Genomic DNA, 15554 nt, shown 5'->3' with positions numbered 1-15554 from the left:
AAGAATGGCTTCCCAACTCCTGGGTGCCATTGTGTCAGTAAAGTCCCAATGAGACTTTTCCACTTGAGTTAAGCACTCCTTTTGAAGTCTTTTAAAAATGTAAAAGTGGGCCAGGCCTATTGGCCTGGGAGGTCAAGGCTGTAGTGAGCTGTGATTGTGCCACTGCACTTCAGCCTAGGCGACAGAATATGACCTGGCCTCCCACCTCCAAAAAAGGCAAAAGATCTGTAATTTTATTAGATCCCTTCCTGATATCTGTCTCAAGAAGCTATAATGGGGGAAAAATGGGTGGGAGTAAAAAAGGAGTTCTGACAATACAGATGGGAACACTGAAGTCCAACACAGATGCTTTACATTTTGGCTTTGTCCAGACCTACTGATGCAGAGATTCTTATAAAATTTGAAAAGCCTTACCACTGAGTTGCTTTTCAAAGCCTGGGTTTCTCTCAAAGAACATCTGCAATTACCATGCTGCTTTTGAAGACCTTAGTGAAAGTGCTAACCTAGATCAACTCTACCAGCTGTGGTGAAGTGGCTATGTTGTCTGGGGTATATACCCTGGGGTTTGTCATCTGGCGCCAGGAAAATTTAGGACACGGGACACAAGGAGTTTAGGAGTGGAGGTTTACAATAGGCAGAAGAGAAGAGAAAGAGAAACGGCTGTCTTTCTGGAGACAGAGTGCGCTCCAAGTGGAAAAGATCAGCTGGTGGTGGATACCCTGGATTTTATAGTCCAGGGTGAGGAGATGGTGTCTGATTTACATAGGGCTTACAGATTGGTTGGATCAGGCACGACGTTTATATAGTGCTCAGGGAAGGCTGGTGGCCCCACCCTAATCTTACTATGCAAATGAACTCTCCCTGGCCTGCCGCCTCTTGTCTGCTTCTTACTGTACACGGGCTGACAAAGAGAAGGGAAGATGGAGCCGCCATCTTGAACACGTCTAGTCGGTTGTTGCTGCCAGCATTCTCACGTGCAAGCTCCCAGCTTGCTTGTCTATGTCTGCAGCTGGACTTTACAGGCTGCTCTTTGTTAGAAAATGGTTTGGGTTGCTGAGGACTTTCATCCCCTTACTAGCTGCATAAGTGATTTCTTCTTAACTCCTATGTCAGTGGTGGCCGGGTTCCCTGGGAAGGAGGGGCGCCATTGCTCTAGCATCATTCTGCTTTCTGGAAGCAGGGTTGTATTTGCTGATGCTCTGAAATTCTGGAAATGATTTTCTGAGCCTTGTGACTGTAAGTAAAATAAAGAATGTGGCAGTAGAGGTAATATACAGCCTTCTCCCATCCCCATCCCTCCTGTCATGTTGGGTTAACAACCATGGAATACACATGTGATAATTACATGGCTCACTCATAAATCATAAGAATAAGTCATATACCCGAGGCCCTGAGCTGTAATGGAATTTTAGTGCATTTCAAATTTATAGCCAGTTCCTGATTATCCGGTTGAGTTGCCTGTGCCTCTGGGTTCTGTTCTGGCCTACCTTCTGACAGATTTATTTCTTGTGACTATCTCCCCTGGTGAGTAATAGTCATGGACATGGGAGGCAAAATTCAAAATGTGTCCATTCTGCAATTTGTAAGGAGCTATGATTCCTGGGGAGATTAAAACAAATTGAAAATCAAGGTTTTTTTTTTTTTTTTAAATTATAATTTTTCCATTCTCAGAATGTTTGTCCCTGATTGTCATGGGTAATTTAATAATTCCTATTTTAATACACCTTTAAATATGTCATTTTAAAAAATATTGTAATTCATGCCTTCTATTTCTCTTTTCCTTAATTTTTGTGGTTAAGAGTTTCACTAAAATAAATGTCATTTTTTTTATTAAAAAAATTTTTTTTGAGACAGAGTCTCGCTGTGTCACCCAGGCTGGAGTGCAGTGACATGATTTCACTGCAGCCTCCGCCTCCTGGGTTCAAACGATTCTCCTGCCTCAGACTCTTGAGTAGCTGGGATTACATGCACCCACCACCACGCCCGGCTAATTGTATTTTTAGTAGAGACGGGGTTTTGCCTTGTTGGCCAGACTGGTCTTGAACTCCTGACCTTAAGTGAGCCGCCCATCTTGGCCTCCCAAAGTGCTGAGATTATAGGCATGAGCCACTGTGCCCCACCCAACTGATAAAATGTTGTTACATATGATGAGAATGGGGAGTTCCTGCCTTTTTTCCCAAATTTATAGTGTGTTCAATATTTAACCCTATGTATGATGTCAGCTATAACTTTATTATAATGTGCTTCATGAGATTTTTTTGGGGAGAATAGAAAGCTAGCAAAATAATTAGACAAACACACTGCAGAAAATCATATACATTTTCAAATCAAATACATAAGACCAGCCAGGTGCAATGGCTCATGCCTGTAATCCCAGCACTTTGGGAGGCCGAGGCGGGTGGATCACCTCAGGTCAGGAGTTCAAGACCAGCCTGACCAACGTGGTGAAACCCTGTCTCTACTAAAAATACAAAGATTAACTGGGCATGGTGGCAGGCGCCTGTAATCCCACCTACTCGGGAGGCTGAGGCAGGAGAATTACTTGAACCCAGGAGGCAGAGGTTGCAGTGAGCCAAGATAGAGCCGTTGCACTCCAGACTGGACAACAGAGTGAGACTCCATCTCAAAAACTAAATAAATAAATAAATGAATAAATAAATAAAATAAAACCTGTATTAATCAGAACTAGCAGTTAAGGTATATTTTTTATTTTACATTGAGAAAGCAGCAACACATAAGAAAAGCTAAAATAAAGGGTTTAATAAATCAACACCAGCTTCCCTTTTGAGTAATATAATTTAGGTGAGGACACAGTCACTTCAGTTTTTTTTTTTTTTTCCCTTTTGTATGTTCCTACAGTGTATGTCGTTATTTGATCTAGTAAAATAACCTGAATAAGGGAAATTTCACAGAAGCTCCAGGATAGAATTGGAAAGCTGGCAGAGATGGTACTGAACTGTATTCTCCTAGATTAGTATTTTTCCTAAGTAAGCCAAGTTGGTTTTTTGAGATTTTGTTTTCTGCATTGAGAACTCAGGCTTTATTTTAGAAGACAAGGTAGTTTTAGGGATATTTAGAGAACCAAGATCACATTGTCTAAAGGTTTGTTGTTGGGGGAGGTTGCATGGAATTTTAGGCTGAATTGAAAGTAGCATTTATCAACAGCACTGGAACATGTTTGAAAAGATCTGAACTGTTAATAAAGATTTAATGTCAGCTCCCAGGAAATAAGGTTAACATACTGTTAAATGTGCTATTTCTTTTTCTACTACTCTTACAATTAACACTGTCACCAAGGCCTAATTCTTCATGTGGTAGGAGTCAAAGGTGAATACACGGTTTTGCACAGAAAAGTTTTTACCTATGAAATGGCCCAACTGCTGTCTATATTAATTGTTTTCTTTGGTATTTGTAGGGTATTGATGACGTCACTGGTGAGCCACTAGTCCAGCAGGAGGATGATAAACCTGAAGCAGTTGCTGCCAGGCTAAGACAGTACAAAGACGTGGCAAAGCCAGTCATTGAATTATACAAGTGAGTGTGCTTCGATATTTTCATGACAAAGGACAGACTGGAAAGGTGTGGAGCCTGCTGGGAAGAACACTGGGCTGAGGCAGAGTAGTGTTTCTTTAAGACAGATAAACACTAACGACCCAAAACCTTCCCAGAAGTCAGATGAAATGCTGGAGCTGAACATGAAAGATAAGTTTCTGTACTTTTATCCTGAAACTGTTAGAACATAAGGACCCCAAACCTGATCAGCTCTATCTGTTCTGGATGTAAAACAACATTGAGATTTATTTTCATTTTCTTAAAATTTTAAGTGACTGAGATAGTGGTCCCACATATGTTGATACTCCCACATAAAAATATCTGGTTTGGATAGAAGATTAGAAGAGACTTTTGGTATGTCCCTTCTTGAAAGTGTCTGTAGGGAGTTTAACAAAGAAAGGCTAAAACCATAAAGCAGAGATTAAAAATTCAAATGGCTGCAGGGGCTAGGGCAGGTATTGGAAATGAGTCTCAAACATGGTGAGGGATGTGTCAAGCTAGGCAGTTGAATGACAGTTGAACTGGACAGGGTGGCTGCTCCAGCCAGTTAGCATTCTAGGGCACATAGGCCAATGATTCCCATTTTTCAGGAAGAGCAGAAGTCTGACTTTCTGTGTGTGTGTTTTGGGGGGAATCTCAATTTTCATATTGGCAACATATTTACATTTTTTAAATAACATGCAAGTCAAACAAATCTCTATGCTGAGTGCATTCAAAAGAGTAGTTTATGCTCTCTGTTACAATCACTTTCTGGCCTTGTAGTCCCCAGAAAATTTAGCAAACCTTTAGATGAGAGTTTTATGATCATATTATTATGATACAGCAATCATGTGTTCCATGATTCATTAAGTAATAAGGGTTTTAATATACCAAAGCTTTTCAGTGGTTTGCTTTTGCAAATTATATATTGAGGCACATTTGGAATGGCCCCTATAATGCTATTCTTTGATATGTTTTAAAGGGGAGAAAAAAGGTGGCACCATGACAAGCATTCCAGAATTGCAAAAGCTATGACCTTATTTAGGTACACCCAGTGGAGGTGTTGATACCTTTGAAAGGGGCTGTTTTAGCACTTAGTGTGATATATGATATAGACCATAAGATCATGCTTGTTTTATATCTATAGGATCTTCTGCACTAGTATGTGGAGAAGAAACCTAAAAAGCCATTGTATGTTGGACTTTGTTTTTCAGGAGCCGAGGAGTGCTCCACCAATTTTCCGGGACGGAGACGAACAAAATCTGGCCCTACGTTTACACACTTTTCTCGAACAAGATCACACCTATTCAGTCCAAAGAAGCATATTGACCCTGCCCAATGGAAGAACCAGGAAGATGTGGTCATTCATTCAATTGTGTGTGTAGTATTGGTGCTGTGTCCAAATTAGAAGCTAGCTGAGGTAGCTTGCAGCATCTTTTCTAGTTGAAATGGTGAACTGATAGGAAAACAAATGAGTAGAAAGAGTTCACAAGAGGGCCTCCTCTGCCTTTCAAAAGGAAGGTCACCACATGTTTAAGGTGTCTCTGCACATGTCTCAAGCCCTTCACAAGAAAGCAAGTACAGTGTGGATTTCATGTGGTGTGTAACTTCAGCTCCAACTGGTTTTTGACAGCTGTTGCTGTGGTGTTCTTTTTTACACGATGGTGATAGTTTCTGGTTCTCCCCATCCCCACAAAGGCTGTTGAACCACAGCATGAGGAAGCCTGAGAATGAATCCTAAGGACTCTAACCCAGACTTTGTCCCAGGCTTTCTGGTGTGTACACCCCTGGTAACAGTGAAATTGAAGCTACTTACTCACAGTGGTTGTTTCTCTGGTCTTGAGTGACTGTGTCCACAGTTCATTTTTTTCCGGTAGGAATAACTCCTTTTCTGTATCCGCACTCCATGGAGTCTCTCCTTTTCAGACATCCTGGGATGAAATAATTTGGCTTTTTTTTTTTTTTTTTTTTGACATCTGTTTTCACTCTTAGGCCGTTAAACAAAACTGATAGTTATTGCTCTTATCCCTCTCAAATTCTTCTAAGAACTGAGTGATGGGGCTGTATTGAATTTCTGTATGCACCGGGAACTGAGCTATGAAGAGGATGTTATTAAACTGCTGGTCTGACTCTCATGGATTGACACTGTTCCTTTCTATTATTGTGAAAAAAAATTAACCCCCTAAAAGTCTTGGGAACCCCCTAAAGTCTTTTGGGAATCCTCAAAAAGCATGGGAAGTATAAGTATTTAGCTATATAAATGTAAGATCATATCTTATGTATAGAAGTAATAAGACCGTTTGGAATTACTGGACTAATTGAATAGTTACGGTTTCTATTCAGTACAATAAAATGTATTTTGAAAGTGCTGCTAACTATTGATGCTGACAGTGTTTCACTCCTATGAGTGACCCAAACATATTATAAATAGGTGGTAAAGGGAATGGAGCCTGTGGGGTTGAGCACAATGTTGTACTAGCTGTGCTTAGACTGAGTATAACAGCCTTATCATTATGGGAAAACAAAATCTTTATTTTTTTTTTCTGTTCCAAAGATTCATCCTGTGGGGTGGCCATAAAGTCTAGAATTAGATACTAATATGTTGTCATTCATTATAACATAGTATCAATAAACCATTTGTTAAAAGATTTGCCTGGTTTCCAGACTTGGTGGCCACCTTGAATAATTCTTCCTATCCTCTGGGAAGGATGATGAAATTTATTCCTGCTGCCTTAAAAGTATGTATCCCTTCCTCATGCATCATGACTGTCCCCAGCGAGTATCCTTTACTATTCCTGGGAGTGACTCCTGTCTAACTTTTCATACTGGTGAGAAGAAAAGAAGCCTATTGTAACACTTTAGTGGTGTTGAAACACATTACTTACTTTCTGAAGATGTCCCAGTGAATGCTCTGTCAGTTCACTGCCGTATGTCATCTGTGTGATAACGAATGTATCTTCCTTCTAAGTACTCCCCAAACTCTTGCCAGCTGCTCTCCCATTGTCCCTTCATGTGATTATTTTTTGGCTACCTTAGTGGAAATATAGACCAGTCTTCTCCCCATCCATCCTCTCAAACATAATGAGATTGTTTATTTTTTAGATTTATGCAGTGAAAATGCCCAGTCAGGTCTATGAATTGTCAGTGCATTATATTGACTCTGAGCACTTTCGAATGTAGAGTTGCAATTGAATGCCAGCTGTGGAGATGGGGTACATATCAGATATGTAGATAAAGCTCAGGTTTGCTGGGGAACCAGGTATAGAGAAAAATAAGTCTGATACGCGGAAAATTGCACAACTTAGAGTAGTTCTACTATAGATAAAATTCTCACAAAATAGGAAATGTAGAAAGTTATTCTGTAAAATACTAAAAAGAGAAAAGTCTGTGCTTTTTTGGAAACAGGAAAATCTTCAAACTTCTTTCTTCACTTCCCTTTGTGTTTAGCTGACCCTCCAATGTGATCATTGCTTTTGGAGTTTGGGAGAGGTATGGGAAGTGGCCTGATCCCTGCTTCCATACTTCACTCCTCCATCCGTCCTTCCCTTCCTCTTCCCCTCCAGCTAAATGGACAATTCTAGCCAACACTGAGTCACTCTTAAGTCTCAACAGTGGGTGTGTTTGCTGAGATTGTCCAGCAGTTGAGCAGTTTGGTCTCACCTCCCTCACTAGCTGAGACCAAAAAGAGACAAATACCTTTTTCATGGTCTTAGAAACATAATGCTTATTTCGTGGTCAGTGGCTTTTAAAAAATCTATTTCTGGTTTTCTTCAACAAACTCACTAGTTTTCCCTTAAATGATTTTGTAAAAATTGAAGTTATCTTGAAAATGTTTTGGCAAAAGTAAAATTAAAGGGACATCTTTTTTTTTTGTTTGCATTTGTTTTCTGTTGCCACACATGGCTGTTCCTTCACCTTTAAGCAAAGAGAGTGGTTCAGATGGTTTCTAAGATGCCAACCTGACCTTGCATTCTGTCATTCTACCCAGCTCTTAAGTTCAGTTTGCTTCCATTATCCTAACAGGCTTCTTACTGACTTAGAACTTGGAAAGGCTGCTATATTTAATACTCTCCAACACTAATGCAGACTTAAGATAGATACTGTTTATTGAAAACCTACTGAGTGAAATGTGCGGTTTTAGGACCTTTGTAAACATCTCATTTAATCTTTCTAGCATCCTATGAAATAGTCATGATTTCACGTTGATAAACAAAGAAGACGGGTCCCAGGGATATGAAGCATCTTGCCCAGGCTTCTGTTGCTGGTGACCAGTGTAGCTGGAACTCCAGCTCAGGTTTTCCTGACTCAGAAGACTGAGCTTGTTCCTGGATGTTATTAATAGCTACTTGTGTCCAAGCAACCAAGGGCCTTGAGTCTACTTGGTTCTGCTTATGGCCTCACATCAAGAATAATAGAGCTACTCTAGGTATGGTGGAGCTAGTCCATGCCTGTAGTCCCAATGCTTTGAGAATCCTTGATGGGAAGATTGTCAGAGGCCAAAAGTTCAAGACCAGGCTGGGCAATATCACAAGACTCCATCTCTACAGAAAAATAAAAAATTAGCCAGGCATGGTGGTGTACACTTGTGGTCCTAGTTACTCAGGAGACTGAGGCAGGAGGATTGCTTGATCCTAGGAGTTCGAGGCTGCAGTGAGCTATGATTGCACCTCTGCACTCAAGTCTGGGTGACACAGTGAGACCCTGTCTCTTAAAAAAAAAAAAAAATTTTCAGAGCTCACCAAAGTGATGTTCACCTTTTTATGACGTTCCTTTTTTTTTTTTTTTTTTCTTTTTCCTTAAGCAAAGAAAGCTGCTAGAAAAGAGTCTTAGTTTTCCTGCATAAGACCTCCTTTATGAATAGAATAAACGACTGTCAGAGTAGGTTGGGCTTGGGCCTAGGCTAAACTATGAAGGAAGCAAACTCATATCCCATAACTACCCTTTCGGTGTCCATTGGGTTGTGCCCCAGAAGTGACCTTTGCCCTTGAGCCATCCCTAGCCATGGTGCCCACACATAGGCTTTTGAGCTCCTTGGAGCTATCCAGACCCTGTTCACTTTTCCTTCCTGAGATTAGAACAAATCACCCCCTTACTCCCACTCCAAACAAGGTAATCCTTAAAATGCTGGTAGATAAACAAGCGATGATGAAGCATCGAACACAGGTTAGCTCCTGACTTTTGTACTAATGTCTCTATTCCATTACACATTAACATGACTCTGAGTGCCACATCCAAACCTTTGCCCACCATCTGCTTGTTGTGCAACAGTTGAGGCAGTAACCAGGGGAGATTCACTTCCTGTCTTGTCCTTCCCCAGGGATCACTCCCCTGCTGCCCTCCAGCAGCCAAGCTCACATGAGCTCCATTGTTACCCTAGGTGTGCCCATCTCTTTGGTAGGGAAGGAGAAAGGTAAGAATAGCCATGAATGAGGAAGGATTCTTGGAGGGAGGGGCCGCTGTGGCTTTTCCTGCTATTTAAGATGTTGAGACCGGATAACTTTAGAAAAATGCCTGCACAAACCCATAAATAGTGCTTTTATGAAGTTTAGTTCACTGGAACCTGAGTTCAGTATTTGACATTAGCTTTTTGTCCAAAGAATTGAAGCCTGCTGGAGGTCTTTGCTCAAATAATAAATACTGCATATTTCCAAATGTGTTCAGCTATAGGCACTAGGTACTGTCTGTCTACTCCATGTTAGGTACATTACATGCATTGGCTAATCAAATCCTCTTCAATTACCTATGTAATAATCTCAACTTGCCTCCTTGTATTATAAATGGAAATAATCCTGTTTATTTAAATGGGTTTTCATGTACCTATAGGGATTAGTTAGGAAATTCAAAGGGCCGTTTTTATACCTTTCCCCAGTTTGAGCTCCCTGTTCTCTTTAACAGATAAAACAACATATTTGCTTCAGCCTGGATTCTTTGTTTTTGGTGCTTTGGTGCAGAGACAGAAAATGGGTACTCAAGAGTCACACTGGTAGTTGCACACTGTATCTACAGAGGGTGTGTCTCATCTGTACTCTGCTGGGTTACAGGATTTCAGGAGGTATTTGTGTCCACCTGAAAATTCCGTTTATTGCCTTTCATTTAACAGTGTCTTTCCTTTCTGCAGTTGGTTTTGCTAGAGAGGCAATTCATAAGGTGAGGTCCTGTTCATAGTAGACTTGCTTTCTCACTATGCCCTTCAATTTTTAGTAACTCCCTGGTCTATTTGGTGTCTTAAAAAAAATAAATAACCTGGTAATGGAGACTTCTTTTAATATGGAAATGTGGTCTGGTGGTAAGTTATTCCTTTCCACATGTAACTGACCCAGTCTGGTTTCCGAATGAGAAGTGTGCTAAGCCCCAGATGTTGAGACGCCATATTTCAACTGTGAAAAAAATCTGCTTCCTGCATCTGTTGAAATATAATTGTTCATACTTGCCATCCCTTATCTTTCTTGTAACAATATGCACAGTTTTTGCCAGAATAAATGCCATTATCTGTATGCTTCAGGGAATTCCCCAATTTGATCTGTGTGTGTGTGTGAGTGAGAGAGAGAGAGAGCTGCAGTAAAACACTTCTAAAGGGTGAAAGCTCTTGTATGGTATAGATACCTTCCTCTGGTAATAATTAGGTTATTCCCGGAAGCACAGTGTCATTCTTTAAATAAAAGCTTTCCTGTTTAAAGCTTTTCAAAGAAGCAGACCATCTTGAAGATTTCCCCTAGGGTTGATATGTGTCTAATTCATTTTATAAAATCTTTCTTGTCTTCATTTTAAAGCTTTGGCTATATAGCCAGAAATGTCCTAAATAACAAACTATTTTGTATTTAATTTAGAGAAGTGTAAAGGGAAGAAAAATGAAAACTCAGTCTTTATGTAAGCTCCAAGGATATTGGGGCTTAGAGGGCTTTTCTAGTTTTATGAGAATTTGTACTACTGATTTTTATAGATTCTTGTTTTTGAGATGAACAGATCTCTGGGGAAATTGTTGAGTTACAATGGCATTTCACTGTGATCCCTCTCAAGCTCACATCAGTTCTGTAACCCAATGACGACCTGTCTCTTTGGTTTACTGTCCTGTGAAATGTCAGCTCAAGTTTCCCAGAAGTTGTGTTTTTATGATGAGTCAGAGTGCTTTTCCTCGGTGGGACAGTTGCTGGCCCTCTTAATTTTGGTGTATGTGCTTCAAAAGTATCTAAACCTCCAGTCTGATCTGTATATGCTATCCTGTTAATTGTATTATTGATTATTTTGATTATCTTGCTTGAAGGTTCATACTTTTGAATTTGATAGAAATAAAGTTTTTTCTGCTTATAACTAGTGAATTCATTTAATGTTTGTATAGCTTTTTATACTTGATAATATAAAATTTCATAAATACTTTCATTGATGCCACTCTGCAACTACTACATTACCAACAATGTTGTCTCCAATTTGCAGAAAAGCAAGATCCTGAACCAAGAATTATTATCCCCAGTCCTGTTTTCTTTTCTGCTACACCATATTGCCTTATTCGTATACCCTTAGATTCCTATTTGTCCAGCACTTTATTGTTTACAATTTTAATGTACATCCTTTGTTGTTTTTTTTTCCCCTAACCACTAGACAACCAGGGATCTTTTTTTTTTTTCTTGAAACAATTAGATAATGTGAGCAGATTCTCTCCCTGTTTTACACATTAGGAAACTAGATCAGATTATATGACTCTAAGATTGTAGCATCTGGGATTACTCAGCAGAAGCAGAAACTATAGCAGGTCTATCACATGGGAGCTAGAACCATGAAGAAAATAGAGCTGCTGTAGGCGAAACTCCCTGAGATAGTGAGGGATGGGGAAAAATACTCTGGCATTTTCCAGCCTCATGCTCTTCTGTCTCTGGGGCAGCTTCCCTTAGCTGAACCCAGCCAGAAGCCAGCTGACATATGTTCTAAAGGCTTGTCCATGCTGCTGAAAAGGCAGAGGAAAGGGGAACTGAGAAGGATGGCAATGTGGTAGATTGTGTTAAATTTAATGACATCCAGTCCCATCCTTTTTTTTTTTTTTGAGACAGGGTCTTGCTTTGTCACCCAGGCTGGATGCAATCATGGCTCACTGTGCAGCTTCAACATCCTGGGTTCATGTGCTCCTCCTGCCTCAGCCTCATTAGTAGCTGAGACTATAGGTGCATGCCACAATGGGCTAATTTTTTTTTCTGATTGTTTTGTAGAGACAGGGTCTCACTATGTTGCCTAGGCTGGTCTGAAACTCCTGGGCTCAAGTAGTCCTTCCACCTTGGCCTCCCAAAGTGCTGGGATTACAGGAGTGAGCCACTGTGCCTGGCCACTTGCCTTTCTTTTGGGAGGATTTTACACCTTGACCCCATTGGCTTCAGGCTTGGACATATGGTTTGCTTTGACCAGTGAAATGTGGGCAGAAATGATGTGTGCCACTTCTAAGCAGAAGTTTTAGGAGCTAGGGTCACCATTCTCTTTTCCTTTGCAGTGAGACTGGCGACCTCACAGAGCTCTTTCAGCCTGAATCCTAAAGGGAAGACATGGACCAGAGATGCAGCCAATCCATCGTAGATGAGTAGTGTACATTACAAATAAACCTTTGCTTTACAAGCCACTGAGATTTGGATAGAGTTTATTTTCACAGCATAACTTAGCCCAAGCTGGCTGATAAAACCGGGCCTAAGACTTAACATATCTTGTCATCCAGTTATAACTTTGATTCTTTTATTATACATTTTTATGCTCTCGGGTTACAAAGATGAATCAGACCGAGTTTTTGCCTGGGACTTCTTCACAATGTACTGGAGGAGATGGACATATTATTAGATTACTCTATACATGACTGTTGGAGTTGATCACTGCGCCATAAAGGAAAAAGCAGAGGTAGTAACTCTCTCGGCTGGCCAAGTAGAGCCCATGGAAGAACTAGTATTTGAGCTGAGTGATGTATGCAAAAGAGAACCCAAGCAGAGGAAATGCTAGGCACAAGAAAGTCTGAGCATGCATGGCAGGTGGAGGCCACAGCAGTGTGAGGCAGGACTGGGGAGATAATGGTAAGATTGAATTCTATTGGGAAGCGCCTGGCCTTCATTTGGTTCGTGGTAGGCAGTATAGACTATATTGCCAGAAAATGACACCTTCAGATTTGCATGATAACGTTGTAACTGTACCATGGTCTGAACTAAGATGTGGTAGCAGAGTTCAACAAAAAAGGATGGTTGGATAATAACAGAAGAGAAAAACTTAAATGACTCTAGGGAACAAAAATGAGTGAAATAGTGGTGAACGTGAGGCAGTAAGGAGTAGGGCTGTGAGGACTGGAGGACACTGCCCTATCAGAGGGGAGCCATTGCTCAATTCTGGACAGTTGTTACCGTCTTAAGGGTGGTGGCTCAATGCTGCCACAATTATTCAATTTGTCAAAAGAAGCCAAAATTCTGTGTTTCATGTGAAATTTTATTTTTAAGTATTTGAAGCTTTAAAAAATTAGGGGAGGGGCCGGGCGCGGTGGCTCAAGCCTGTAATCCCAGCACTTTGGGAGGCCGAGATGGGCGGATCACGAGGTCAGGAGATCGAGACCATCCTGGCTAACATGGTGAAACCCCGTCTCTACTAAAAAATACAAAAAACTAGCCGGGCGAGGTGGCTGGCGCCTGTAGTCCCAGCTACTCGGGAGGTTGAGGCAGGAGAATGGCGGAAACCCGGGAGGCGGAACTTGCAGTGAGCTGAGATCCCGCCACTGCACTCCAGCCTGGGCGACAGAGCGAGACTCCGTCTCAAAAAAAAAAACACGCGCCCGAAAAAAAAAAAAATTAGGGGAGGGCTTTTCAGACTTAACAACAAAAAGAATGCAGAGTTATCAAGAATTCTGTTTTTATTTTTATTTTTATTTTATTTATTTATTTATTTTTGAGACAGAGTCTTGCTCTGTCGCCCAGGCCAGAGTGCAGTGGCGAGATCTCTGCTCACTGCAAGCTCCGCCTCCCGGGTTCACGTCATTCTCCTGCCTCAGCCTCCCAAATAGCTGGGACTACAGGCGCCCGCCACCATGCCCGGGTAATTTTTGATATTTTTAGTATAGAGACAGGTTTTCATCGTGTTAGCCAGGATGGTCTTGATCTCCTGACCTTGTTATCCACGCATGAGCCACTGCGCCCGGCCAAGAATTCTGTTTTTATAAGAGAGCACTACTCATTTAAATCACTTGAGTTTCTCCCCTGCTCCATAATTCAACTGATGTGATGTTTTCCCATATTAATTTCAACCAGTGAATATGTGCATATCCAGTGATGATTCTCTCTCTTTCTCTCTCTCTCTCTCTCTCTCTCTCTACCAGAGGGACTACAATCAAGGCACCTTTTGTCTTGCTCAGGACCATAAGGAGTTGGGGACAGGGAGCCCTACTATTTGAAAGTGACTAAGAGCTGAGCAGTGCTCAGTCTCTCCTGTGGCCAGTTTTTCTCCTGCCAGGATCCTGGCATCAGTCCCTTTAACAAACCTAGAAGGCCTCCCATGAAGAAATTATATCTCATGTCCCATTAGTAGTTAACACTTTGCATCCCTGCCAGTCTAGTGCCATATAACCTGAGAGAGGGATGCCATTTCCTGACAAGGAGGAATCAGAAATACAAAAATGAATAGTCCATAACTAGACCAGTCAGGACAGACCAGCCATTCTCTTCAAAGTAGTGGCTCAGATAAACTGACCCCTCCAGATCCACTGACTATGTCAACCATCCTGGGGGCACTGACCATCTCAGACAGGCCACTCTGGACGTATTGGACACCATGACATCCTGACTATTCTGGATACATTGATCATATACACCCACCACAGTATGAAAGCCTTCTATTAGTCCAACAGGGTCAAGGAGAAGAGAGCAGACTAAAATCGCTTAGAGACCTGGATGAACCATCTTTTATATTTTATCTTTGTTAAAAAAAAAACAACTTTGATATGTTTCTTCAGTATAAAGATAATTTAAAAGAAGTGACTTGTTTAGGATACACATGAAAGTCTTACCTAAAAATTTATAGATACTGCATTTATAAGTTGAGGCTAGATAGTAAGGACTCTTTGATGATAATGACAGATGCCTAGATTTGAATCTTTCTACGCATCTTCAGAAAACCACGCAGGCTTGGCATGGTGGCTCACACCTGTAATCCCAGCACTTTGGGAGGTTGAGACAGGAGGATTGCTTGTGCCCAGTAGTTCGAGGCTGCAGTGAGCCAAGATCATGCCACTGCACTCCAGCCTGGGCAGCAGAGCAAGACCCTGTCAATAAATAAATAAATAAATACATACACACACACACACACACACACACACACACACATACATACAGCTCAATAAGGACAGCAAATAAAATTATAACTGATATCTACTACATACTAGGAAATTTAATACAAACTCTCATTTTATTTAAGAGGGGAAATCAAATCATAGTCCCAGCTATTAAGCTCAGGTAGAAGGAAGAGAAAAACAGGAATTATTTGAGAAAAGGAGAGTGCACTTGGGTCCCAGAGAGTCTCACACTAAGTGGAGAAATACTAAGAATACCCATACTGCATCACAGCACTTGCTACTGGGGAATTGAAGGGGCTTGAGAGTGCATGGGCCCAAACATTTAAGTCTTCAGAGAGTACTGCTTCTGGGAGAGAACAAAGGAACTAAGAAAGAAAAGGTATCTCTTGGAAATTTGGTGATGAAGATGTCAGAAAAAGTTGGAAATTAAGAATCCTACAGAAAGAAGAGTTTCATAAAAATGATGACGTATTAAACTCCCCCTATCACTCCTCACTCCATGCAGAGAAAATAAAAAAAAATAAAGAGAGAAAGAGAAAAGAAAAAAGATGCTGTGCATTAAGGAAATTTCATTTTACTGTACCAACTGAAGAGGGCACTCTGAGCTAAGAAACCTAGTAAACTACTCAAATCCTTCAACCCCATTTGTAGAAGAAACACCTTGCGCAAGAAAATCCAACAGTCTTGAAAATGAACAGAAAATCCCGCAGTCTTGAAAATGAACATCCAA

At 41.0% G+C, this 15554-nt stretch overlaps 1 protein-coding gene across 2 annotated transcripts in view; it reads left to right on the top strand.

The window, feature by feature from the left end:
* The window catches only part of AK4 (adenylate kinase 4), an 86010-nt gene extending 75171 nt beyond the window's left edge, over positions 1 to 10839 (top strand). For both annotated transcript variants that reach the window (XM_023210188.1, XM_023210178.1), the window contains 2 exons: positions 3416 to 3534; positions 4746 to 10839. In XM_023210188.1, the coding sequence (XP_023065956.1) occupies positions 3416 to 3534; positions 4746 to 4860 (234 nt within the window). In that variant the 3' untranslated portion in view covers positions 4861 to 10839. The remainder of the gene's footprint in view (positions 1 to 3415; positions 3535 to 4745) is intronic.
* The last annotated feature ends 4715 nt before the right edge of the window (positions 10840 to 15554 follow it).

The sequence above is a fragment of the Piliocolobus tephrosceles genome, chromosome 1, assembly GCF_002776525.5.
Source record: "Piliocolobus tephrosceles isolate RC106 chromosome 1, ASM277652v3, whole genome shotgun sequence".
Lineage (NCBI taxonomy): Eukaryota > Metazoa > Chordata > Mammalia > Primates > Cercopithecidae > Piliocolobus > Piliocolobus tephrosceles.
The sequence above is the reverse complement of the archived record's forward strand: the minus strand, read 5'-3'. Positions and strand labels throughout refer to the sequence as shown.